Source organism: Agelaius phoeniceus, chromosome 6, assembly GCF_051311805.1.
Source record: "Agelaius phoeniceus isolate bAgePho1 chromosome 6, bAgePho1.hap1, whole genome shotgun sequence".
NCBI lineage: Eukaryota > Metazoa > Chordata > Aves > Passeriformes > Icteridae > Agelaius > Agelaius phoeniceus.
Window position 1 is genome coordinate 62,370,930 of NC_135270.1, and position 25,403 is coordinate 62,396,332.

Here is a 25,403-nt window from a genome sequence, read left to right on the forward strand (position 1 = left end):
TGATTATTGTGCCAGTCAGCTCACCCACAGCCACACGAAACCTCCCTGCCAGCAGGAAAAGGACACTGAGGTGGAAAGTTCCCCCCACATTCCAACAAAAACTTCCCAGTTTGCTGCCTCAGGCTGTAACTTTCCCAAGTTTTGCCTCAGGTTTTGCCTGGACCTTGGGGACCCAGCTTTGAGCTGTTTCAAAGCACAAGGACTGTGTGTGCACACACGAAAAGAGAAGTTATAAATAGCAAGAGGAATAGGATTTGCCCATTCTGGGCCTCTCTATAAAGAAGCCTCCAGCAGTAACTCCATATTTTAAATAACAGCAGCACTTTTGTGATTTCCTAAGATCCTGCAAGGAAGTACCAGGATCATTAGGCCTGGTTGCCAGGGGATTGCTGGTGGCTCTTGGACATATACTATGAGCTTTCTTTGCTCACAGCTGAAAGACAAAGATCTTTTCTTTCCATTGCTTGGAGGTTTTTTAACTAAACAAAAGTCCCAAATGGTGTGAAAAGCAGATTCTCCACCAGACTGCAGCACTAAAATCCCTTCCAGCACCGTGTCACTGCACAGGGGCCTCCAGGAAAAAAAAAATAAAATCCTCATTTCAAATTTCTGAGATCAGGAACACCCCAAACACATTTCCCACCAGGTAAGGACAGCCAGGTGCCAAAGGCTCTTTTTAAGCACTGCCAAGCTGCAAGGGCCATATAAAGGATAAGGAAATGCCTCCTCTCTTGTGGTGTTTCCCAAAGCCCTGCCCAGCTAAGCCAAGTCCTATTTTTATTTTCTTCTTCCAGCTGCACAGAAAGGACAGCAGAGAGATCCTTGCATAGGATGTGACTCATGGTGGGGGCAGGAAAAAATTTGTAAATCAAATTAAACTTAAATATTTCTGACTTTAACTCAGCCATCAGGGTGCAACAGCTGTGTCACCTTCCCAGACAGACAAATCCCACCTCGGGCACACAGACAGAGGGAAGTGGGAGCAGAACTTTGGCTGGAGCCCCTCTGCTCTGGAGCCAGGCTGGGGGAGCTGGGAATGTTCACCTGGAGAAGAAAAGCATCCAGGGAGAGCTCAGGGCCTCTTCCAAAGGGGCTCCAGGAGAGCTGGAGAGGGACTGGAGACAAGGCATGGAGGGACAGGAGCCAGGGAATGGCTTCAAACTAAAAAAAAGGAGAGATTTAATTCGATTTTAGGAAGAAATTGTTCCCTGGGAGGGTGGGAGGCCCTGGCACAGGTGCCCAGAGCAGCTGTGGCTGCCCCTGGATCCCTGGCAGTGCCCAAGGCCAGGCTGGACAGGGCTTGGAGCAGCCTGGGACAGTGGAAGGTGTCCCTGCCATGGCAGGGGTGGCACTGGATGAACTTTGAGGTCCCCTCCAACCCAAACCATTCTGGGATTCCATGATTTATGTGTTTACTCATCCTGCACTAGCAGTGGGTACCAAGATGGGCACAAATCCTCAGATGCCCCAGGCCCAGAGACCTGAATGGACCTCCCAGGCCTGGGGGCTGAGGAGAGTCCCCTGCCCTGCCCTGGCACAGGGACACCTGGGGCCAGATCCCCTCTGCTGGGGCCTGGGTGGGATCTTGCACAGCTTCTCCTCACTCTGCTCTTCCCAGCAGCTGAACCAACAACCAGGTCCTGCAGCCCAGGAGCTGCAGCCTGGGCTCCAATACTCCCACTGAAATCACAATCCCAGAGGAGAAGGGATTGTTTTGTCCCTTCAAATCATCATCCTCATCTGAAGGACAGTAATTTCTTTAAGTAATTCTTCTTTAATTTCTTCAAGCAGCCATTAACAGATTTTGGGAGAATGTCTCCAGACACTGAAGGGGCCATGGTCTCCTAGGGGACCTCCTTGGTTCCATCACCTGAACACCAGGAGAACCAGGCTGTTTGCACAACACAAGGCATTATGAGCAGGATATGTTGATTCCCAGTTCCTTGGAGACAGCAGGAAAGTGAGATTATATCAAGCAGGTCTCTGAACTCATTTCATCCCTATCTCTCATTCTTTCACATAGGCCATCTGCAGACAAAACTATCTTTTTTCATATTTATATTCCTATTTCCATGTGATGAAACTTCCAGGTTCTGTTTATTAGATCATCTGCCCCACTGCAGAGCCAGGGATTATTTTATAAAATGGCTGCACACTACTGGAAGTCAGTGATTTTAACTGGTCTTTCTGGCCATAAATGAGTTTTTTTGCCTTGAAGGAAGCTGTACCTGGCAGTGGCAAAAACTCATCCAGCCAAAAAGGAAAGGAAGGAGAGCTCAGCTTTCCTGAACACACTCTTGTTTTCACTCCTTTTCTGAGTTGACTCCTCCTTTCTCTCGGCCCTGCAATTACGTCAATTCTCCAGCTGCTCATTCAGAAATTCACAGGATAAATTCACAGGATCCGGCTCCTTCTCCCCATCTCATAACAGCTCATTCCCGTGGCTCTGGAGCGGGGTGGAAGTCACAGCTCTTTTCCATATGGCCATTGCAAGTGGCAAGGGGAAGGAGAGCAGCATTTGCTGTCAGCCAACATAAAAAAGGCAAAGAATTCTTGAACTGGTCTAAGATTTGCTTTGGACTAAATTAATTAAATTGAAACAGCATATTTCACATTGTGCCTGTGTGCAGACTCACAGACGTGCCTAATGTAATTTACTTAATTTATTCTTCTCTAGGAGTTAATTACAAGCCACTAACGATGCAGTGTTTGGTGAGTGCTTGCTGAAGCCTGTTCTCCTTAGGCATGGAAGAACAGGTCACAGAAATGCTGACTGCTTCCCAGAGTGCCACAAAGGAATCGGCCTTGTCCTCGTGTGAGCCTGCACAAGAAACACATTTCATTGCAGAGCATGAAACACAGCCATGTCCCACCATCTGTGCAAACCCTGCCCTCAGCAGAGCCTGAGGATTTGCCAGCCCTGCTCTCAGGCTCTCCTGGACCCCAGGATTCTCAGCTAGCCTGTGGAAAGCAGGAGCTGCAGCCTGGGCCCCAACTCTCCTGCTGAAATCACAATCCCAGAACAGTTTGGGTTGGAAGGGACCTTAAAAATCATCTTGTTCCACCCCCTGCCATGGCAGGGACACCTTCCACTGTCCCAAGCTGCTCCAAGCCCTGTCCAGCCTGGCCTTGGAACTTCCAGGGATCCAGGGGCAGCCACAGCTGTGCCAGGGCCTGCCCACGCTCCCTGAGAAGAATTTTTTCCTCCTATCTAATCTAATCTCTCATTTTTGAGTTTAAATCCATTTCCCCTTGTCCTATCACTATCTGCCCATGTAGAAAGTCACTCTCCATTTTTATAAGCCACTTCCAAGTCCTGGAAGGCCACAGTGAGGTGTCCCTGGAGCTTTCTCTTCTCCAGGCAAAACAACCCCAGCTCAGATGTCACACACACACAAACACCAATGTCAGGCAGTGCTGCCATTCTCAGGGCATTCAAACCAAATTACTGCATGGAAAACAAACTAGCAGGGAGAGAAAATCGAGGTTTGATGGGAAGCTTGAACTTGCTTGTTCCTTGGAACAGAGTATCCTGTATGCACAGTGTCAGGCTGCTTATCAGCAGCTCTCAGGGGATCTGTCTGACCAGCAGCGATATCTGTGTGGCTCCTTTCTGGAGTTTCCATCCCAAACATATCACACTGCCACCAACAGCACCAGAGCCAAGCCCTGAACAGAGCCTGCAGTCAGCCTCCATCGCTCCGGATGCTCTCCAGAGAGCCGCAGTTTGCAGGAAGCTGATCTGCCCTCCACAACAGCTCTGGGGAGCACAGAACCCCTCCCCGAGCGCCTCCCCTGCGCCGGGCACGCTCGGCCCGGCTGCTGCTGGCACACGAGCTCTGCGCTCCGGGGCTGCGCTGAGCTCCGTGCGCCACAATGGTCCCAGGAGGCCGGGAGGGGCAGGGAGCTCCGAGCACGCACAGGAACTCCCTCCTCCCTCCACGGCTGGCACCTGATCCAGCCAACCAGGGGAAAACGGGGAACGAAGGGTGGGAGCGATGGGTGTGCACTGGAGAGGCAGAGCAGGGTGGTGCCCGGCAAACCCTGCCCTGCTTCTGCACAAAGGATACACCCCCGGAGCTGAGCCCGGCCAGCTGAGAGCGCACAAATGCCCTCGGCAGGGGCTGCCAGGAGGTGTCCGGACAGAGGTAACCCGGGAGCCAGAGCCCTGCAGAGGGTGGGGCAGGGAACCCGGCCGGGCAGAGCCCTGTGTGACAGCCACCCCTGCACCACAGCCCCGAAGGTTTCAGGCCAGCAGGTCAGAAATCCTCCCAAGCTGGGTTTAACCACACACACACATTCACCGCGCCTTGCTGGGGCACAGAATCCCAAAATAGTTTGGGTTGGAAGGGATCTTAATGCCCAGCCAGCTTCAAGCCTTACACAAATAACACCTTCCACTAATCCCAGGCTGCTCCAAGCCCTGTCCAACCTGGTCTGGAACATTTCCAGTGATCCAGGGACAGCCACAGCTTCTCTGGGCCTCACCATCCTCACAGGGAAGAACTTTTTCTAAATATCCCATGGAACCTGGCCCTCTGGCAGTGGGAAGCCAGTCCCCCTTATCCTGGTTCTATGTAGTCTTGTAAATAAATAAATCTCTCTCCATGCTTCTCCTGCACTCAGGACACAACTGGTCTCACACACAGCCTTCCCTTTACTCTGCTCACACCTCTGCTGGGATTTCTGACATGTCCACAGAACCAGAGGAGCCCAGATCCAAGCAGGGGAAGCACCAAATGCTGCCCACGCACTGACCAGACCCAGGGGGACCTGGGAAGTGCCACATGCTCCTCTGTCAGGCTCTCTTGCTATGCTATCCCTTCCACCTGGGGCTGCTGAGCTGGGAAATGCAGCAAGGAAGGGGAAGGCAGGGCCAGAACTTCTAGTGCCCAACTAGGAAATCATCTGCACCTCCTCAGACTGGCTGGAATCACAGCTGCCATCAATCCGTGGAAATGATGGATCAATGACAGTCCCTGGAGCTGCAGGACATCAGAAACAGGTGACGAAAACTGTTATGGAAAAAGGAGCCCTGTCATTCAGCAGCCAAGAGTGGCAGATAAATAGCAATGGATGTTGAGGGACGTGGTGGAGTCACCACCTCTGGAGGTGCTTAAGGAAGGCTGGGTGTGGCACTCAGTGTCTGCTTAACGAGGCGGTGTTTGGGACCTGATGATCTCAAAGGTCTCTTCCAACCTCACTAACTCTGTGATTCTGTGAAAGGCCACACTTGGCAGTCTCCCTTTGGGATCCCAAGCAGCCAGGGCAAGCTCCCAGAGCTGAGCTGCCCAGCTGTGTTCCAGCTCTGCCAATCCAGTGTGCACTCCCACGTTCTCCTGGCAGGGACCCTGCTCTGCAGCCTGGGATGGCTGGAGCAGGGAGCTGAGCAGGGTGGCTGCTGCTGCTGCTGCCAGGCTTCATCCTCACTCACCCTTTGCTTTTTTTGGAGCAGTGGAGATGTGGAGTGCACCTTCCTCCTGCCAGGCCTGAGTCACCCAGCTGGCAGCAGCACAGCGTCAGCTCTGCCTGGCCAGCTCAGCCCCTTCTCCCTCTGGCACAGGGAACAAGGGATGAATGACTCTGCTGATAGCAGGAGTGGTTTGGGACCTTCCCACTGCTGACAGGAGCAAGAGTTTGGATGATAACTGCTCCCCAAACCTGCCTGTTACAACATCTCAAATGCCAAAGTACGATGTGAAATTTTTAATTACAACACCTACTACATGAAGCTCCAGTGCTCAGCTGGCTCTGAAGCAAGAGCAGCTCCTACTGCTGTCAAATTCCCAGGCTGAGCTTTGGAGACACAGGCAGGCAACTACCTGGGGAACAAAACAAATCAGAGGGGGTTTTGTAGAATTTTTTCAGCAAGTTTGAGGTCAGGTCAGACAGTTATGTGGCTGTGCCCATGACAGCTCAGGTAGCAGGAATGGCTGAGTCAGAGGCAAGGTGGACACCTCCCACAGGCAAAACACTGTTGGAAGAGCACCAGCAAAAAGCCATGATCTGTTTGTCAGGTGCAAACCCTGGGCCTGCTCCCTTTCCACATTTAAACCTATTCCCGTATTTCCCATAAATAATTCCCATACTTAAGCCCACATTCTGCAGGGCAACACAGAATCCCAGAATGGTTCTGTTGGAGGAGAACCTAAAGAACATCTCATTCCACCTCCTGTCAAGGGCAGGGACACTCCACTGTCCCAGGCTGCTCCAAGCTCCACCCAACCTGCCTTGGACACTGCCAGGGATCCATCTCCAGAACTCCCTCTTCCCTCCCAGCACACGTTTGCTGCATGGTCCTTCATCTGCCATTTGTCAGCAACAGCCTCCCTTCAGCTCCACCACCAGTACTGGATTTAGTTTTTTTCTGACATTAAATTATTTTTACCCTTTTGTTGCTAAAATTGTCTGAAAATAAAGTTTGGTAAACACGCCATGAAATTTTAGGATAGAACATGAAAGGTAATTACACTCTGCATAAAATGCTTATGTATATGAAGTGCTTTAAATGTGCTTTATGGGCTTGGCAGAGCTCAGCCCCTTCTCCAAAGTCTGCACCCCATTTGGGAGATCTGTGTTCAGTTATTTTCCTGCTGTTAACACTTCACTTTTCCTGATCTGATGGCAAAAGGGAGCATTTCTGGCAGGAGCAGAGGAGCTGGGGGCTCTCTAGAGTGGAGTGGCTTTCAGAAGTGACCTGTGGGACACCTTGTGCCTCACATGACACAAGAGCATGACAACACCTGCCCCAGCCTCCTTCCCCCGCTGGACAAGGTTCCAGTCAGTGATCCAGGGGAGCTGACAGAAAACCTGCTGCCTCTGAACATCACCCAGGCCTTAAAGAACATTTTAGTGTGCTGTTTGTCACCCATGGAGCAGGGAAAATGCAGCACGACACAACCAATGCTGCTTCCCAGTCCCATGAATCAGGGAGGCAGCCAAGGCCAGAGCAGCCAAGGACATGACACGAGGCAGGACAAGGGCACCATGTCACCACTCCCAGGCAGGCTCAGCCCAGGAGAAAGTCAGGCTGCTCTTGCTCCTGCTCATCTGGTGGGTCCCAGCTCTTCCAGTTCCCTGCACAACAACCACGGGAGAGCAACTTTGGATGAGGGCCTGGAGGGACAGGACACAGGGAATGGCTTCCCACTGCCAGAGGGCAGGCTTAGATTGGATATTAGGAAAAAATTCTTCCCTCTGAGGGTGGTGAGGCCCTGGCACAGGGTGCCCAGAGAAGCTGTGGCTGCCCTTGGATCTCTGGAAGTGTTCCAGGCCAGGTTGGATGGGACTTGGAGCAACCTGATCTACTGGAAAGTGTCCCTGCCCATTCCATGATTCTATAATCACATTCAGCTTGAAATGTTGACTTCTTTCAAGTCCCAGCACTTCATTTTCGTTTCTCTTTCACAAGCCAGTCATTTGGTTGTGAATATTTCTGGCTTTTTGTGTAAAGGCCCCTCTGTCTGAAACATCTCAGCTTTCCCTTGTCAGGTTCCCAGCATTCAGAGTCACAAAGAAATGCCAGGAAGTGGAAACTGAAAATCCATCATAAAAGGGCAGAAATCAAACAACAAACACAAAGGATGTTAACATGGTTAAAATGAAAAACAACCTACCAAAATCATGGTTTTCTTCTCAGTTTAACCCATTGTGTGCAGTCTAAAATGTGGCAGGGATGATCCCTGGCCTGTGCTGGAGAGGAGCCCCTTATCCTCAAAATAGTTCCTTGGCTTTTCCTGGCTCCCTTTAGGAGCTCTCCTAAATCCCCTATCCACCTTGAAAACCCTCACCAAGAAGTATCTGTAACTTCTATAATCCCTTTTATGGTTTTAAAACCGAATTCTTGCTAGGTGGACCGTTCCAATTTCAACACAAAATTGGCCATGATGGGGAAAATGAGATTTCACATGATTTGTTCCAGTCTGTGCTGCTTAAAGGAGTGACTGGGAGCAGGGATCTCACTGGATGAGAGGGACCAGGCTGAACATCTGCACCTGCCAAGCACAAAGAATTTCAGACAAAATTCAGTGTAATCTACTACAAACCTCCAGGAGCTGGCTGGATTTCACTGTGCCAAGCAGAACTTGGATTAACAATCCTCATTTTAGGCAAAGCAGGGTCCACTACTCACAACAAAGAATTATTTGGGATTTTTTTTTTCATCTGCAGCTGCCTCAACCATTCAACTGGCAGCAGTTGTGAGGTCTGTGCACCGCTTGGCACATTCAGGAAGAGCCTCAAATGAGGCATAACCTGATGCTGACCTTTAGCCCAAGGCTAAATCCTACTCTGGATGCATCACACACCCCTACAGAGCTCCCGGGGATGTGACAGCGACCCAGCTATGACCAGGGGCAATCCCATATACTCATCCTAATTTGCTCTGTGAGCTTTAAAAAAGCAAATTATTTTTTATGAAACAAAGGAGGGTTACACTAAGCAGCTGCCTGTTTCCAGGCCTGAGTAACTAGGGCAAAGTTTGATCCGTTTCAAAATAGCGTTAATATTTTTAATGACCCATAAGCCCACTTTTAGAACAAAGCAAGGACTTTCTCCTTTCTGCCTTAGTTTCAGGAAAAGCCCAAGCCTCCTCCTTTGCCAGCTGAAAAATGTAGCAGTGGAATAGTCACCCCATGGACTGATGTCACCACACAATGCTGCAGTCACTGGATGTAAACACAGCTTTCAAGGCAATGAGGTTTTGTTGTATAAATAGAATAAATAAATTTATAAAGGCTGCTTTTTCTTTTTCTTTCCTAGTAAAAAAAAAAAAAAAAATTGAAGCATTTCACTCAATTTCTTACTCACAATGTCAACCAGCCTGGCAAAAAGCCAGGGAATCCTCTAGGAATAGGTGGATGTCTGTGGGATACAGGGAATTATTCTGAGCTGTGGATGGGTGGCAGCAGAAGGCAGCTGATCCCACAGAGATCCACCTGGATCCATGGATGCTTCCAGATTCTTGCAGGGAAGCTCAGGAAGAGTTCACCCCTCGGTGACACATCACATTTCCCGGGAGCAGGCTGAGAAATGTGCCTAAATCCCTTGCTGGGTGCAGGCTGTACTTCCCAGGATGATGCTTTCTCCACTTCCATCCGGCATCATTTGCATTCCCTCCTCCTGCTCTCAGGGTGTGCAGGGAAGGCACAGGCGGGTGGACGTGTGTGCAATTCCCAGCACGCACGGAGTCAGGGCTGCCACGTCTGTCACACGCTCCGCGAGACAAAGCTGAGAATGGCACCACATTCCCTGGCAAGTTCTCCCTCCGGTTTACCCAAGGATCTGAGGACCTTCATTAAGTCACAGCTGAACACGGCACCGATCAAATGAGCTTGGCCCATTTTGTGCCCCCCTCCATCCCAAAAAGCCCATCACCGGATCAGCAGCTCCGTTATCCCAGCGCTTCCTCCAGCATGCCTCCGAGCTGTTAATCATTGCCATGGGAAATCCTACGCTCATCTACACAAATTAGAATGTAATTTGTGTATCTAAACATCACAGCTCAGCTCACCCGCTCCGCCTGAGGAGCCGGGATACCGCCGGCTACCCGTGTGAGTGAGCTCACATGGAATTACGGCTCCGGAGGAAACGACAAATTACTCTCGTCAAATAACGGGAACTGGCTGGGTAAAATCGGATTTCCTACGGAACAGCGTGTCAGTGGGAGTGGGTGAAGCCATCCTTAACAGGCAGGCTGAAGGTGGAGGAGCCCCTTGCTGGCTGCTGCCCACCTGTGGGACCAGCCGGGGCTCCATGCAGGGGGAAGCAGCAGCAGCCGGAGGATCCAGGAGGATCCAGGCGCCTCTGGAGGGAACCGAAGCCTCGCAGGAAGGCAGCACAGAACTTCCTCCTGCCGTCCCCCCCTCCGCTCCCCGGCTCCCCGGGATCAGGGGGCTCTGAGGGATGGGTTCAAAATGGGCCCTGTCTGGAGGGTGACTCGACAACTAAATCCTACGGCTTCCAGAAATGGGGAAACCCCTCTGGACGGGTGACAAGCCGGGGTGGCCTTGTGGCTCTGCCTGTGGAAGGCGGGGTGAGCGGGATCGCTGCTCCCGGATGAGCTGGGGTGGTGGCTGAGGTGTCATCCCCCATCAGGAGCTGAGGGGACAGCAGGGCCGGGCTAAGGGGTGTCAGGGCAAGCCGGAGGAGCAGCCCAAAGGCTCCCCAGGGAGCTGCCGGGGCTGTCCGGCCCCAGGTGTGTCAGGGGGTCCCGCCGCAGCCAAGCCGAGGGCGGTGACCGGCCCAAGCCGGGAACACCTCGCCTCAGGAGGCCCCGGAACGAGGGGCGCCCCATCCCGCAGCCCCGCTCCCCGTCACGCTGCCCGGGCGGGACGGGCGGACCCCAGGCCCCTCAGGGATAGCGCCGGGGTGTCCCGGACACCCGCGCGTCCCCTCGGCACCGGGCAGCCCCCCGCCCCGCCCGGGCCAGCCGAGCCCCCCGCCCGCGTCCTCCCGCCGCAGCCCCGCCCCGGCGCGGCCCGCGGCCGCCTCAGGCCCGGCATTGTCCGCGCTCCCCCCGCTCCCCCCCGGTTCTGCCGCCGCCGCCCTACCCCAGCTGCTCCTGTCCCGGCGGTTCCGGGCCATGGCGGCGGCTGCGGGAGGCTCCGTGCGCGCTCCGAGCCGCGCTGCGTCTGGCGGGGCTGCGGCGGCGGCGCGGGGCGGGCGGGGGAGCCGGCGGCGGCGGCAGCAGCAGCATCCCCGCCCGCCGCTCGGCGCGGCACCGCGGCACGGCCCGGCACGGCCCGGCCCGCCGGGGCACCCGCCCACGGCACCCGCGGGGCCGCCCCGGCACCGCCGCTCGGGGTGCGCGCAGCCAGGGGGGCCCCGCGGGCGGGGCGAGCCGCACCCCCGTGGGTGCTGAATCCCCTCCTGACGGGGTGGTGGTGGTGGGGGGCTCAGCACGGATAGCAGGATCCGACATCCAGGTTATTCCTGCCACAGCAGTGGGATCCTTGGGGCACCCACAGCTGGAGTATTCAAATCTGGGGGTACTGAATGCACTTGGAGGCACCCACACGCTGGAGACATCCACCCCAGGGCAGGGCACCCAGCTCATCTGGGGCACCCACCCACAAGGGGCCATGGCTGGGAGGGGAACCCTGCACAACCAGGACTGTGGTGAGTGCATGGGGACACCTGGGCTGAGAAATCACCACAGAGATCCTGTGACCCTGAGTGGGGTCAGCCAGGCCCTGCTCCCCAGTTCCAGCTGTGCAGGCAGCAGGAGACACTGTGCTCATACAGATGGGGCACGAAGGAGGCAGGGTAAGGACTGGACTTGGACACCTCTGGGGAGGATTTAAGTGCAGCCCAGTTGATACTGTAGAATCCCAGAATGGTCTGGCTTGGAAGGGACCCTAAAGCTCATTTCATTTCACCCTCTGTCATGGGTGGGAGTCCTTTCCTTTTCCTTTCCTTTCCTTTTTCTTATCCCCAATGTCCAGCCTGGCCTTGGACACTTCCAGGGATCCAGGGGCAGCCACAGCTTCTCTGGGCACCCTGTGCCAGGGCCTGCCCACCCTCACAGTCAGGATTCCTTCCCAATATCCCATCTAACCCAGATGAAGCCATTCCCTGTGTCCTGTCCCTCCATGCCTTGTCCCCAGTCCCTCTCCAGCTCTCCTGGAGCCCTTCAGGCCCTGCCAGGGGCTCTGAGCTCTCCCTGGAGCCTTCTGTTCTCCAGCTCTCCCAGCCTGGCTCCAGAGCAGAGGGGTTCCAGCCCTGTGGCCTCCTCTGGACTTTCTCCAGCAGCTCCACATCCTTCTCATGTTGGGGGCCCCAGAGCTGGAGGCAGCACTGCAGGTGGGGTCTGTCACAAAAGCAGGGTAGAGGGGAATAATCCCCTCCCTCAGCCTCCTGCCCGCCCTGCTGGGCTGCAGCCCATGCTGTGTTTGGCTTTCTGGGCTCCATGGGGAGCTTGCCCACTCCCACCCACTCCATGTGGGCCAGCATGGGAGTGCACACACTCGTCCTCAGCTACTGTTTGCCCACACTCTTGATACCAACAAGCTGCTGGAATCAACTTGACTCTGAAGCCAGAGCCCAATGCTCTTTGGAAGGCACGTGGCACAGCACTCAAAGATCAGCTGATTAAACTCTGGAAATGTGGTGGTCACCAGAGGGACAAAATCCAGCAGGATGGGAAGGGAGCTGAGCCCCAGATTGTATCTGCAAGAGGAGATTTTGGGCGAGTGCTGATCATTTCTGCACTCTGGCCCACAGCAGTCATGGAAAGGCAGTGACCATCCAGCTTTGTTGGATTCACAGGAGCCAGCAGGATCTGCTCTTCACTCCTGACAGCAGGAAGAACACTCAAAACTGAACCAATCTTCAGTTCCAGGCATCTGATGTGTACCAAAGCCATGTGTTGTTGGGCTCCCATTGATATGCTGATACTTCATTCCTGAGTGCCTCCTCCAACACTCTGTGACTGCCTCTTCCCTGTGTTTACAGCATCAGAAGCAAACATGTAATTTTGGCTCTCTCACGTGGCAGACAGCTGAATCCTGCCCACCCCTGCCGGGCACTGCGACCACGAGGAGCTCCCTGGGCTTTGCAGAAGCTGCATTAGGGTTTTTAGAAATAATCCCTGAGGTTGCACGTGCCCTGTTGCTGCTTCAATGCAGCAGAGAAGAGACAGGTGTTGTGAGGAGAGATTTCTCACGCTGGACACTGTCAGAGGGGTTCAGATAGGCTGAAAGAGGAGATTAAAAGAAAAGCAGCTGGGAAATGGACAGGAGAGAGAAAAAAAATAGAGGATGGAAAAGGAAATGTGTTAATCTGAAAGTCTAATTAAACTGAGATGGGCTCAGGTCCTGTTTTCCTCATTCTGTTGAGAATTGCTGCTAAGGTCAAGCTTGTACTGCCCCATTTACTGGCATTTCTCCTTTTCTCTTGCCATTACAGCACATGGTATCCCAGTCAAAGAGAAGCAGAGAGGTTTGATCCTGTGCTGTGCTGTGGGGATTGTCTGCATGAACTCCCAAGGCCTTTTCCTGCATTATTTCCTATGATCCCAAGTCAGGGGGTGATCTTTTTTTCCAAAGAGTGACTCAGCATTTGTTCATTTTCATCCATCCCTTCTCTCCACCGATTCATCTTTCCTTTATTTTCCCAGTTGCAAACAGCCCTTCCTAGGAAGCATCTTTACATTCTTGCTGCCCAAGTTGCCAGCTCACAAAGAGCTGATTTTACAGCAGATGTGCTGAATGGTCGTGGACTGGAAGAATTCTTGAGTAAAAACCATGCTAAATGGAGAAAAGGCAAAAAGAGAAAATACCCCAAGAGGGAGAGCACGGCTGGAGTTCGACACCGCAAGATCCAGCGCAGAAAAGGCCCCGGAATTTGGAGAAAACCTGGATTTAAATCCATCCTGCATTCCACTGGCAGGAGCTGTTTCATAATTTACCTTGATTTGATGTCCCACTTACCCAGGCAGCATTTCCAGTTGCTTTTCATATCCCCAGCCCTCTGCAAACAGAACCCGGGCGCGTTGTGCAACGCTTATGTAAGAGGTGCCAAAGGGACGCTGCCAAGGCTCTGCTCTTGCTCAGGTGCCACCACGGGCTCCCTGGGACTTGCTGCTCAGCAAAACGCTGCCATCCCCACCAGTTTTCCTTGGACAAGGCGCTGCCTGAGCCCCTGGGTGACAGATCTGTTCTTGCAGTGGTTATCTGAGGGCCTGGGATGTGTTAGTTTAGTTTTTATTATCACTTCTGCCTTCTCGGGTTTTGCTCTTTCACTGCTTCTGCTGAATTGCATGGGAAAAGGAATCTATGTGTCAAATGTGTCTGAAGAGGATTGCAGGGGGATGTCTCCTTAGTTTTACTGCCTGCCAGGGATTCCTCATCTCTGGTTTCATTTCTGTACCCTTTTTCTAGGGTTAGAAGGCCTCAATTCCTTGGTAATACCAAAAAGGGATAAAACCAAATCAGCTTTTGCCTGGTCCTGAAGCTAAAACCTTCCTGACATCTTTCTGTTGTTTGATTTTTCTTTTTTTTTTTTTTTTTTCTTCCTGAAATATTTTAAGTGAAGCAGATCTTTGTTGCTTAGGAAATCCTGCTATTCCTGCAGCTCCCATTTCTCACCCCAAATTGTGCTGTGACCGCCCACATTTACATGGGCTGTGCAGCCAAAGGAATTTTCTTTGCTGCTTCTGTAAACACAATTGCACACTAGGGCTGCACAGAGGTATTTCACTGTGGAGGAGACAGAATTCCAGTAGTTAATTAAATGACTTGTTTAATCAATCAGTGTGGAGGTTCTTCCTTCTGGAAGATGCTCCATAAACTAAAAGCAGCTACTTAAGAATAAAATAAACATGGAGATAAAGAATCATCAGCCCAGGCCTGGTTTTACCTCGGTGGCTGCCTTTGCACCATCTGATCCTTTTATTTCTCTTTATCAGTTCTTTCCCCAGAGTGTGGTGGGGCTCCCCAGGGAATGGTCACGTTCCCAAGGCTGCCAGAGCTCCAGGACGGCTCTCATGATTTTTGGGGTGTCTGTGCAGGGCCAGGAGTTGAACTGGATGATCCTCAGGGTAATTCCACAATTCTACAATTTAGAGGTCAGCAAGGCAGAGAGAGGATCTCTCCTAAGCCAAACTTCCCATCTATTTCCGATCCTGTTTTTAATTTGTGCCCTCTCTCTGCACTGACAGGCAGATGGACACTATTGAAAACATCCTTCCTCACCAGCCTCCTTTTTGTTTGCAACGTGGCTTTAGTGAGCCCAAGCCAAAATCTGTGCGTGCCAAGTTTGTTTCTAGGATTTCCCCTTGAAGATTCACCTCAGCCAGAAAAAAAAGGCTTCCAGCTCCTCTTGGCAGAACCAACCAAATCCACCTGCCTGGATGATTCAGCAGGATACTTGCAAAATGCTCCAGCCAGGTTGGTGCACCTGGAAACTGGGGAAGCAGCCGGGTTTCCAGGCAGTGCTCCGAATTTCCCTTTTTAATGCTGTTTTTCATGGAAATGGCCACATTTTCCTGCATCCTTGTGCTGAGCAGTTGCTGTCTGCTCTCACCTCTGCCCTCCTGTGCGTGCTGGTGGGAGGGAAGGGCATCCAGCTGGTTTCCTTCCTTTGAATGCAAAGAGCACAATCAGCTGCAAAGTCTCCTGAGATGCATCTACGTAAACGGGGTGACACAAATATAATGTATAGCCACAGTGCCCCTCTTCCTTCCGTGAAAAACAAATCCTTGCACACAGGCCTGGGCTGTGTCTCCTTCAATTCTCCTGCTCCTGCAAGGGACAAAAGGCTTTTCTCTGCCTGCAGTGTCTTTTCTCTCTTCCCACAGCATCTCAGCACAACCCCTGGAGAGATCCTTAGTCTATGGCAGACTGATGTTTCCTTGAGCAAGTGAATTCCCAAGCTGGACATAAGAAACATCCAACAGGCCTGGATTTCTCCTCCTTCTCTTGCCCTTGGCTGTGTTCTCTCCATCCATCTTGCCAGGACTCCTCTCTCTTTCTGCTCTTTATTTTTTTCCAGGAAATTTTTGTACTTGTCATCACGTGCCCACATCTGCTGCCATCCCAATTGTCCCCCAAAGGGCCATTCCAGAAACAAGAAACATTCAGGATCTCACAAAATCCTCCCTATCCCTCTTATTCTGAATTCTGATAGCAGAGCAGGTAAAGCAGCACTGAAAGGTGCCAAAGGAATGCCAAGAAGCTTTAGGAGGTTCAGCATCCTGAACTAGACTCAGGGGTGGAAAATTGTCCACAGAAAGCCTGGGAATGGCTCCACTGCAGGCCCTTCACTTGTGGCCATGGGTGAAGCAAGTGTGTGTTCCACTGGGGAGGAAAACCAGCCTGAAAAACACAAACCACAAACTTAAAAAAAAAAAAAAAAATCAAATCATAGGGAAGGGGCTGCAGCAGTTACGAATGCCTCCCACGTCAGTTTGTTAGACTGTATAAAAATTCAAGATATTTTAGTAGTCAGAAAAACCACCAGGATTGAAGTATTTTCACTGCTTTTAAAACCACCTTTATTGTCTAGTTCAGTCAGAAATTCCTCCAGCTCTGCAGCCACTGTTACCTGGTGCTCCTGGGTGTCTCGTGGCTGTTCTCCCTCCTCAGACTGCAGCACAAACAGATCCCATTCTCCAAACCCACAGAATGCCTTATGTAAAACCACTTAACATTCCTTCTAGGGCTGCGACCTGTTCAGATGGAAGATGCTGCATAAAAGCACATTCCTGAACACGCTTGACCAGAAAAGCAGCGTGGTCTGGGGTGGAAAATGCGGTGTGTGCTCAGGAGCATAGGCCTGCCAGGGCACAGGGTCCGTGCCTTGCACTGAAAACTCATTAGAATCATTAATTAAGTCATTAAGGTTGGAAAAGCCCTCTCAGACCATTGAGCCCAAGCCTTAACTCAGCACTGCCATGGTCATTACTGACTCATGTCCCCAAGTGCCACCTTCACACTGCTCTTGTCACCCTCCAGGGATGGTCTCCACCACTGCTCTGGGCAAACAATGCCTGCCCACCCTTTCCCTGAAGAGATTTTCCCTAATATCCAACCTCAGCCTCTCCTGGCACAATTTCAGGCAGTTTCTTCATTTTTCTAATCATGAAATGGTAACAATAATCCAGTCCCAGTGCTGCTTTTATCTATGGACACCTCCCAGATGTTCTTCCAGCAGGGAACCGAGCTGGGAAAGGTGAATTAAAGCTCAGAACATGAGATGGGCTCTGAGAGCTCACTCTCCACCACTGACAAGATGGGATGAGAAACTTCCCCTCCAGGTGAGAAGTGAAACTTAACCCAGCAAGGGCTAAATACAGCAGCTTTTGCAGTGAATTGCAGCCTCTCAGATCTGACAGGTGTCCTAGGAGGCCAAGTCTTAATGCACCATCTGCCACTGGAAAATGAAATGTCCTTTTTGCTGTACTGTTACCCCATGGCTTGTCAGGAGCAGCAAGTCAGCAGAGTGAAAAGCATCAGCTGAGGAAGGGGAAAGAAAAAGGACACAAACAGCTCCCTATTGGGAGCACAGGAAGCTGATTTATGAGGGGAAAGGTAATTGCTTTGTTAAAAATCACTTGAGGAAATACAGCTCTCTGAAGGGTAAATAGTTCCTTGTTTGTTGGGGGTTCAGGAAAACTTAGGTATTTATGTTGGAAAGGACGTACAGGATGCAGAAGGCTTGGAGAGTACAAGGGGAAATTAAATGGGAATCTCTTGAAGCGAGCAGCCCTGAGCTCTCCTGTTTCTGGGAGGTGGGGCAGGTTACATTTTGCAGCCCAAATGAGCCCATAAATAAATCCCAATAAACCCAAAGGCCACTATGCAATTCCCAGGAGTCTGCACACCATGCCTTTGAGTTTAACCTAAAGCACCACAGATCCTAATGAAGTCTGCTGTGGAGCCTGTGGTCTGAAGGAAAATCTTATGCAATCCACACCACTCTGTCAGGTACTACTTGTGGGATTTCTAAATGTAAGAGCAAGTTCAAAGCCCAGACTCCATTTAAAACCCAAGATCAGTGCTTGGCTACGTTGTCATTAGACTATATTGGGCCTGCCTGGGCTGTGTGGCTGCCAAAGAAGCAAAAATCTGTTGTGAAATAAGCAATCCTGGACACCAGAGACTCCTACATCTGGCATCCATTTGAATTTTTTCTACCTAACTTCTGCAGACGTATTTCCTGCTCTGAGTATGTGGTAGTTTTGACGCCTAGAAAATCACACCTCCTTTCAGGCTCTAATGATTCTCCTTGCAGCAAGTGCTACTGCAAATTCCAGCATTCCTCTACTCCCTATCCCCACCTTTGGGCTTCTTAAATTGTTCAGCATTCATTTCAGAGACCATGGGTGAGCTTTGCCCAGAATTTCAGCTGCTTTGCTGAAAATAATTGAGAAAGGCAGTTATAAATGCTTTCCACTTTGCAGGTTCACAGAAGCTTTTTTTGACTTATGGAGCCCAGGGAGACAAGTCCCAACAAGTCTGAGGTAATTCTGGTGTGACTTTCATTGCACTGGTTACCCACAAAGCTAAATGCCACCTGATTAGCCCATGAGAAGGATTACACGATGTGGCTGCAAGGCTGCAATCCAGATCAGTCCTACATCCTCCACATGTTCCTCCTCCTTTTCCTTCTCCTCTCAAGTCTCTTGGGAAGTATCCCAGCCTCTGGTGTGAAAGATGGAAAGCTCAGCCTGGTGTTTGGTATCAGCAGATATATGGATTGAGATATATATAAAATATAGGTGGTGTAGCCAACTTGGGGGCTTTTGTCCTGCCTCAAACCAAGGGGTACAGGCTGAAAGCCCTGCCTGTACCTGCACTTCTCCCTCCACAATAAAGCCCTGTCGGAACAGGGTCAGAAGAGGCACAAAAATGCTCCAAGGGCTGGAACCCCTCTGCTCCAGGCTGGGAGAGCTGGGGGTGCTCCCCTGGAGAGGAGAAGGCTCTAGGGAGAGCTCAGAGCCCCTGGCAGGGCCTGAAGGGGCTCCAGGAGAGCTGGAGAGGGACTGGGGACAAGGGATGGAGGGACAGGACACAGGGAATGGCTTTAAGCTGGGAAAGGGAAGATTTTAGTTGGATATTGGCAAGAAATTCTTGGCTGTGAGGGTAAGGCCCTGGCTCAGAGCAGCTGTGGCTGCCCCTGGATCCCTGCAAGTGTCCCAGGCCAGGTTGGACACTGCGGCTTGGAGCACCCTGGTCTAGTGAAAGGTGTCCCTGCCATGGCAGGGGTGGGAATGGGATGGAATTTAAGCTACCTCCCAACCAAAACCACGCTGGGGTTCCATAAGCCGTCGGGCCGCGGGGCGGGCAGCGCCCCGTAACAGCCCCTCGGCAGCGGTTCCCGGAGCGGCGCCGGGCAGGAGCGGAGCGGGGCCGAGCCTGAAGCGGGGCCGAGCCTGAAGCGGGGCTGGGCCGGGCTCGGAGCGGGGCCGGGCTCGGAGCGGGGCCCGCGTTGGCCGCGCCGGGGCGCTGCGGCGGCGCGGAGGCGCTGCCGGCCCGTCCCGTCCCGTCCCGAGCCGAGCGAACCCGGCCCGGCTCGACCGCGGAAGGAGAACGAGAAGGAGGAGGAGGAGGAAAAGGAGGAGGAGGCGGCGGTGGCGGTGCTCCCCCCTCCGTCCGTCCCTCCCTCCCTCCCTCCCCGGCGGGACAAAGGGCTGCGGCGCGCAGGTAGGAGCCGGCCCGGCCTGGCCGCCCCGGCGGACGGGCCGCAGCGCCGGCGGCACCGGAGCTCCCTCCCCGCCCGGCCTCGCTCCCCGCCCGCCCCGGCTCTTCCTGGTTGCCCCGAGGAGCCCCGGGAGCCGCGGAGGGCGCGGCCGCCCGCCCGCCTTTGTCTGGGCCGCCCGGAGCCCCCCTGAGCCGCCGTTGCCGCCGCAGGAGCCATGGGCCGGGGGCCGCCGCGGTAGGAGCATCCCGGGGCCGGCGGGGACGCGGCGGGGACATGGAGCCGGCGGCGCGGGCCAGCGGCGATATCCTGAGGCGGAACCCGCAGCAGGACTACGAGCTGATCCAGAGGGTGGGGAGCGGCACCTACGGCGACGTGTACAAGGTGAGCCTCTGGCCAAGCCGGAGGATTCCCAATTGTGTGGGAAAGGATTGAATGTGAGGGAGGTGAGGCCCTGGCACGGGGTGCCCAGAGAGGCTGCGGCCATCCCCGCAAGTGTCCGAGGCCGGGTTGCACCGGGCTTGGAGCAGCCTGGGATGGTGAATGGTGTTCCTGCACATGGCTAAGGAGTTTGACTGAATGAGATCTTTAAGGTTCCTTCCAACCCAGACCATCCTGGGATTCTGTGCTTGCAGCACCAGAGAAGGTTCTCTCTCTGCTGCCCTTCTTGGAGGTTTTATTGGTGAATATGGCAGGCGATTCTTCCCACGTTATTGCCCCGGGAGGTAGAGGATATCTCTTGGCTGTACCTGTTTGCAGAACGCATCCAGTTAAAGCACCTGATTAAAAGGGTGCCACTTTATCCCCGAGGTTAATAATAGCCCGTGAAAGGCAGAAGCAGATTAAAGCTCTTCAGAAGCTGGAACGGAGCTGCAGCACGAGGTAGAGTTAGTGCAGCACATCAAGTAGATGCTCTTGGAATGGTGCATACAAAAAGTGACCCTGTCCACGGCAGGGAGTTGGAACCGGGTGATCTTTTAGGTCCCTTCCAAGCCAAACCATTCCGGGATTCTGTAATTCCATATTGGTGCTCACATCAGCAGAACCACGGGTGTGGGGGACAGGAGGTGCAGGCAGTCGTGTGTCCTCCTCATATGAGCCCTGTCCTCAGAACCTCAGGGATGTTCCTCATACCTCAGGGATGTTCCTCATACCTCAAGGATGCTCAGCAGCTTTTAGGGCTGGGTGAATTATGAAGAAAGCCTCAAAAGTTTTCAACCTGTGCTTGGCAATGTGCGTGTTCAGCTGCACGGGGAGGGAGCTGTGGGATGTTTTCCTTTGTAGTGCTGTTGAGTGTGTTTAAAATAGACCTGACACAGCCAAGCGTGCAAGGGAAGGTGTGTTACTGTGCCACATGAAAGGCAGCAGTAATTGCTCCTGCTGGGGGAGGGCTCTTTGCTAATGTTCAAATTGAAGTTTTATGGATGGATCCTGTTCCCACCACCCCTTTGAAATGGTTACTTATGACCTCAGGGAGTTATTTTTAAAAGTTTTCATGGTGCATATTTACCTTCCTCTTTTGTTTTTTTTAATCCTGTAGTGCTGTGCACAGATCAGTCAGCTTCTTTCCTAGGGATTCTAGCACTAAATCCTTTAAAAGAACATTTCAACTGTCATAAATCTGGAACTCTGCCTACCTTGAGCTGCTTTGTTTGTGTGTGCCTGCCCAGTGCAGGGCAGCATGACAAGAAATAACCAGGCAGCACGACAAGAAATAACTAGTTGCATTGCAGGGAAGTGTTTTTGTGTCATCTCTTTGTGGAAAAAGAAATATTCTGCTTCTCATTATCCTGGTAATTAGTGGAGAGCTGTGCTGACATGTCATCCAGCTTCCGCTTCCGGAGCTGGGCTGGATGCATGGCTCTGCTCCGTGCCATGTAAACACATCCATCCCCTCCAAACAGAAAAACCACAGCCCTCTGCCCCCTCCTCCTCCTCTCCTTGGCTCCTGACAAACGCTCCTTCCACTCCTGAAACGCTTTCAGATAAGGAGCAAACCCAAACTTGCTCCTCGTGCAGCCTGGCAAATTTCAGTCCAAGCGTTTGGCAGGAGTTCCAGGCGCTGGTATGAGTCCGAAACGAGTATAAAGTTAATGAGTTGAAAGGAGTTTGAGAGGCTGCATTTGTTTCTAGGTCACTGGTTTGCTCTTTGTTTTTGTGAAGGCCTGCAGCAGGAACTGTATCAAGGGAATACTGAATCAGATGGCACTGCCTCTTATGACAAATATGCACGGCAAACTTACATTTTAAAGTCACTGATGTTATGGTAATTTTATAAGTGAGGTAAACCTTTTTTTCTTGAAAGGACTTAATGTACAAACATTGTACTTATATTTTTCTTAGCCCCTGGTAAGTCTCAGTGCAGATGGCACATCTTGTGCTGGCTGAGGGCTGTCGGAAGTGTTTATAAAATGAATTTATTAGCAAATATCCAAGTGTTTTTATGTTGCAGAGCTCAGGAAGGGTTTGCTAGAGAGGGCTCTTAAATTAAAATGGAATTTTCCCTTCACCTCTTCAAGTGGTTTCTCTGCTCCTTCACTAATAATGAGTCACCAGCGTCTCCAGCACAGTTGTTTTTGGGATGTCTAAGCCAGGCAGCCTCTCTGATTGTGGGACATCTGCCTCTTCCTCAGATGCTTTCTGGTGGTTGTGGTTAATGCTTTAAATTCTTCTTGGGGCATTTGGTTGCTTTTAGAGTAATTGGCTCTTTTTTGGATGGTGAAGGTGGAGGTTAAGCAAATATTTATCTTCACTGTTAGGTTACAGAAGAATATTTAAAGGCTTTTCCAAAATTCTCCTGCCCACTTTGCTTTTCATTACTACCATGGAAGCTTTAAACAGAGATGTGTTTTCTTAGTGTTTGTGGGGTTTATTTCTCTTGTCTGTCACATGGCACACAATGGCTGATTGTAGGATTGCTCCTAAGTGCTGGATTGTTGATGTTGTTTTAATATCTTTTTTCCCCAAAATGCATTTCAGGGCTGGGGAGAAACCATCTGTAAATAAACTCTTGTCTATTCACAGCCTGTGTAAATAGATCCAAGTTTGTGTCTAGCAGTCTTGGAGGTAATTTCCATTACAATCCTGACTTGTTAGTTGTCTCATCTGTGGTGGGAAAGCTTTTTTTTTTTTCTTTTTAATAGAAGACATTAATATTAAACCATTGGAATAATTTATCCCTCACAGCATTGCACCAAGATACCTTGAATTACTGACTCGTGGAAGAGGTTGTAATAGCAAAGATGAGAACTGGAACTTAATAATGTGCTGTTTAAAAAACAGTATTTTTATGTCCCCAGTGTCACTCTAATCTGGCTTTCCTGGAAAGGTCTTCCCACCGTGGTCATAAAAATTAAAACCTCAAGGCAGTGTTTGAAAATGACATCCGTTTGTTCTGTTTGCATTCAGAAGTTCTGAAATGCATCTGTTTCATGCTGAAATAGTTGTTATGTGTGGTTAATGAAGAAACACATTTTTGACTGAGGTCTTGGAGCAGAAAATTTTAAAAAGCTGCTGGAGACTGTAAATGGAATTTAACCTCCAGCAGTGGGAAGTGGCTGGTCAGATCCCATCCCAGGTAAATCCCCAGTGTGGTTAGATGTTTGCCAGGATGGCTTTTCACACCAGCATGACCTGTGGGTGAACCTGCAGCTTTTCAGTAGGGCTTTGTAGTCCTAATTTGTTTAGGGCTGGGTTGATACCAAGGTCACACCATCAGCTGGATCATCACAAGTTCCTGCACTCCATGGTATTTTCTGGAAGTACTTGGAATAGCAGAAGGCTGGGCTGTTTTGCTTAACTTGTGGAATTTGGTTGCATCACAGCATCCATCACAACATTGCTTGTGTGTAATTGTGGATCTTGGTGTCCTCAAGGGGCTTTGGAAAACAGGACTTGAATTCAGGGGATGATTTCCTGCTGCTCGTCCTTCCTGACGCTCCTACATTTTCCTGTATGGATTTTTTATTGGAGTGTTTATTAATGGCTCTGAAGAGGTTTGCTGGAGAGATTTAGGGGAAATATTCAAGTGTCCAAGCCAGGTTGGATGAGGCTTGGAGCAGCCTGGGATGGTGGAAGTGTCCCTGCCATGGCAGGGCTGGAATGGGATGGGATTTAAGGTCCCTCCCACCCCAAACCATTCCCAGGGCTCAGCTTTTTGTGTTTTTCATTCCAAGTGCCCCAAAGAGAGTTTGAACTGCTCCCTGCTTCTGCAGAGGGGAACAAAAGGGTGGTTGATGTAGCTGGGTGTAAATCCATCCTTGTTGAAGGCTGTTGTTTGGCAGCTGAGCTGGGATGAACAGCAGCATGTCTGTGCTCCCCGATGATCAAACATGACCTTGTGCAGCAATTCTAAAGCTGGCTTGTTTGGGCTTTTCCAAGCAGGATTGTGAGCAGTGCCACAGTGGCTTTCTTGAAGAGTAAGCACAAGGGACAAGGAATGCACCAAATTCGTGGCAGAAACTGCCTGTAAACAAGGGGCACGTTTTATATTGATGCCATGATCTTCTATTTCGTTATATTCATCATGAAAATTTCATTCTTTCTGTAGTCTCTCTTCTCTTGAGATTACTGTCATTATTTTTTTAATCTCCTGCACCAAATAAAGGCATCAGCTTAGAAGAAACCTGCAGTGTTTTCAACTCGAAACCTGCAGCATTTTGCCACTGATTGCTGCTGGAAAATAGTGAGCAATGAAATTGGATTGTGGCACACACAGACTTTTTGCTCAAATTCAATTTCAAACAAACAACAGAAAAGTTTGTTTTACTTTCTTTGTGTTTTCTTTTTTTCAAGGTTGCCATAAAAGTGGGACTCTGTCCAGTTTGAATCAGGTTTCAGCTCTGCTTGTGTGGTCACTGCCTTGTGTCTCAGAGCTCTGGATCCTAATTCCTGGTGCAGCCAAAGGCTGCAGAGAACCTGGATTTGATGTTTAGAAAATAATTCTCAATGTCATTCTAATCTCTCAGATAATGAAAATTTATCTGTTTCTTTTATCAGTGTTTTACTGCTTAAGTCAACAGGTTAAGAACAGAGTACTAAAGCTTTTTTTTGATACCAGAGAACAGTTATGGCTGTGACAGCTTTTAATCTCATATTCCCAACTTTCATACCAACATGTTTTGGCAGCTGCAGGCCAATTGGATTTGGCCATCCCTGACTCAGCACTGCTGTCCCTGGTGAATATCTGTTGCTTCCACATATAAATGACCATAAAACATCTGTCATGTGGGGGATTCCACTCTTGCCCTGCAGATCAAAGCCCTCTGGTCAGCAGTGTTTGCTGTAGCTATGCCTGTACTCTGTGTGCTCTTTTTTTCCATGGAAATGGTGTTTGGAATGACATCAAACCAGGGCTCTTGAGCTCTTTCTCACTGCTGTGGAGTTCCTCTTCTGGGGAATGGCATGCTTTTCTTTTAGGATGCAGTCAGTAGGATTTCTCCTTTGGAAATAAGGTGCTCTGTGGCTTGTTGGCACCCTCTGTGAGGATATTCAGCAGTGGAAGGTGAAAACTTTGGGTTTCCATTTGAAATGTTTGTAATAGTTTCTCTTATTAAGGATTTGGTCTTTGATGTGGGATGTTCCAAGCTGTTTGGCTTTAAATATTATATCCTGTCACTCATGTTTCTGTTTAGCAGGAACTGTAGTGACAGGACAAGGAGTAATGGGTTTGAAGTGAAAGAAGGGAAATTAAGGTTGGATATTCAGAAGGAATTCTTGGCTGGGAGGGTGGGAGGCCCTGGCACAGGGTGCTCAGAGAAGCTGGGGCTGCCCCTGGAAGTGTCCAAGGCCAGGTTGGACGGCGTTTGGAGCACTCTGGGACAGTGGAAGGTGTCCCTGCCATGGCAGGGATGGAACTGGATGATCTTTAATGCCCCTTCCAACCCAAACCATTCTGGAATTCTTGGCTTTAATGGGAAGTTACATGGTGGGAGTGCTGTTTCCCCTATGGTTATTTCTCCCTGGCTCTTACTTTGAGGAGCCAGGCACTCTCCAAAATCTTAAAAATGGAGGAGGTGGTGGAGTCCCCATCCCTGGGTGTGTTTAACAAAGCCTGGATGTGGCACTGGGTGCCAGGGCTGAGTTGAGCTGTTGGGGCTGGGTTGGACTCAATGATCTTGAAGGCCTCTCCCAACCCAGTGGTTCTGTGAATTCTGTGAATAAAATCGAATTTCTTCTCAATGTGAGATGTCCATTAAGAGGAAGCAAACAGTGCAGGTCACAGAGCACTCACCCCCAACAGCAGAGACCTGAGAGGGAAGAAC

The 25,403-nt window shown here is 51.0% G+C and overlaps 2 protein-coding genes across 3 annotated transcripts in view; one reads left to right on the forward strand and one right to left on the reverse strand.

Moving 5' to 3' along the window:
- ATL1 (atlastin GTPase 1) overlaps positions 1-10,773 on the reverse strand; it is a 32,004-nt gene extending 21,231 nt beyond the window's left edge. The window contains exon 1 of one of the 2 annotated variants that reach the window (XM_054635201.2): positions 10,551-10,773. In XM_054635201.2, coding sequence (XP_054491176.1) covers positions 10,551-10,584 — 34 coding nt within the window. In that variant the 5' untranslated portion in view covers positions 10,585-10,773. The remainder of the gene's footprint in view (positions 1-10,550) is intronic. The other variant, XM_054635200.2, reaches the window with a different exon arrangement.
- Positions 10,774-18,874: 8,101 nt separating this feature from the next.
- Positions 18,875-25,403, forward strand: part of MAP4K5 (mitogen-activated protein kinase kinase kinase kinase 5) — a 65,761-nt gene continuing 59,232 nt past the window's right edge. Inside the window, exon 1 of the mRNA XM_077180888.1 lies at positions 18,875-19,524. Within this exon, the coding sequence (XP_077037003.1) occupies positions 19,417-19,524 (108 nt within the window). The 5' untranslated portion in view covers positions 18,875-19,416. The remainder of the gene's footprint in view (positions 19,525-25,403) is intronic.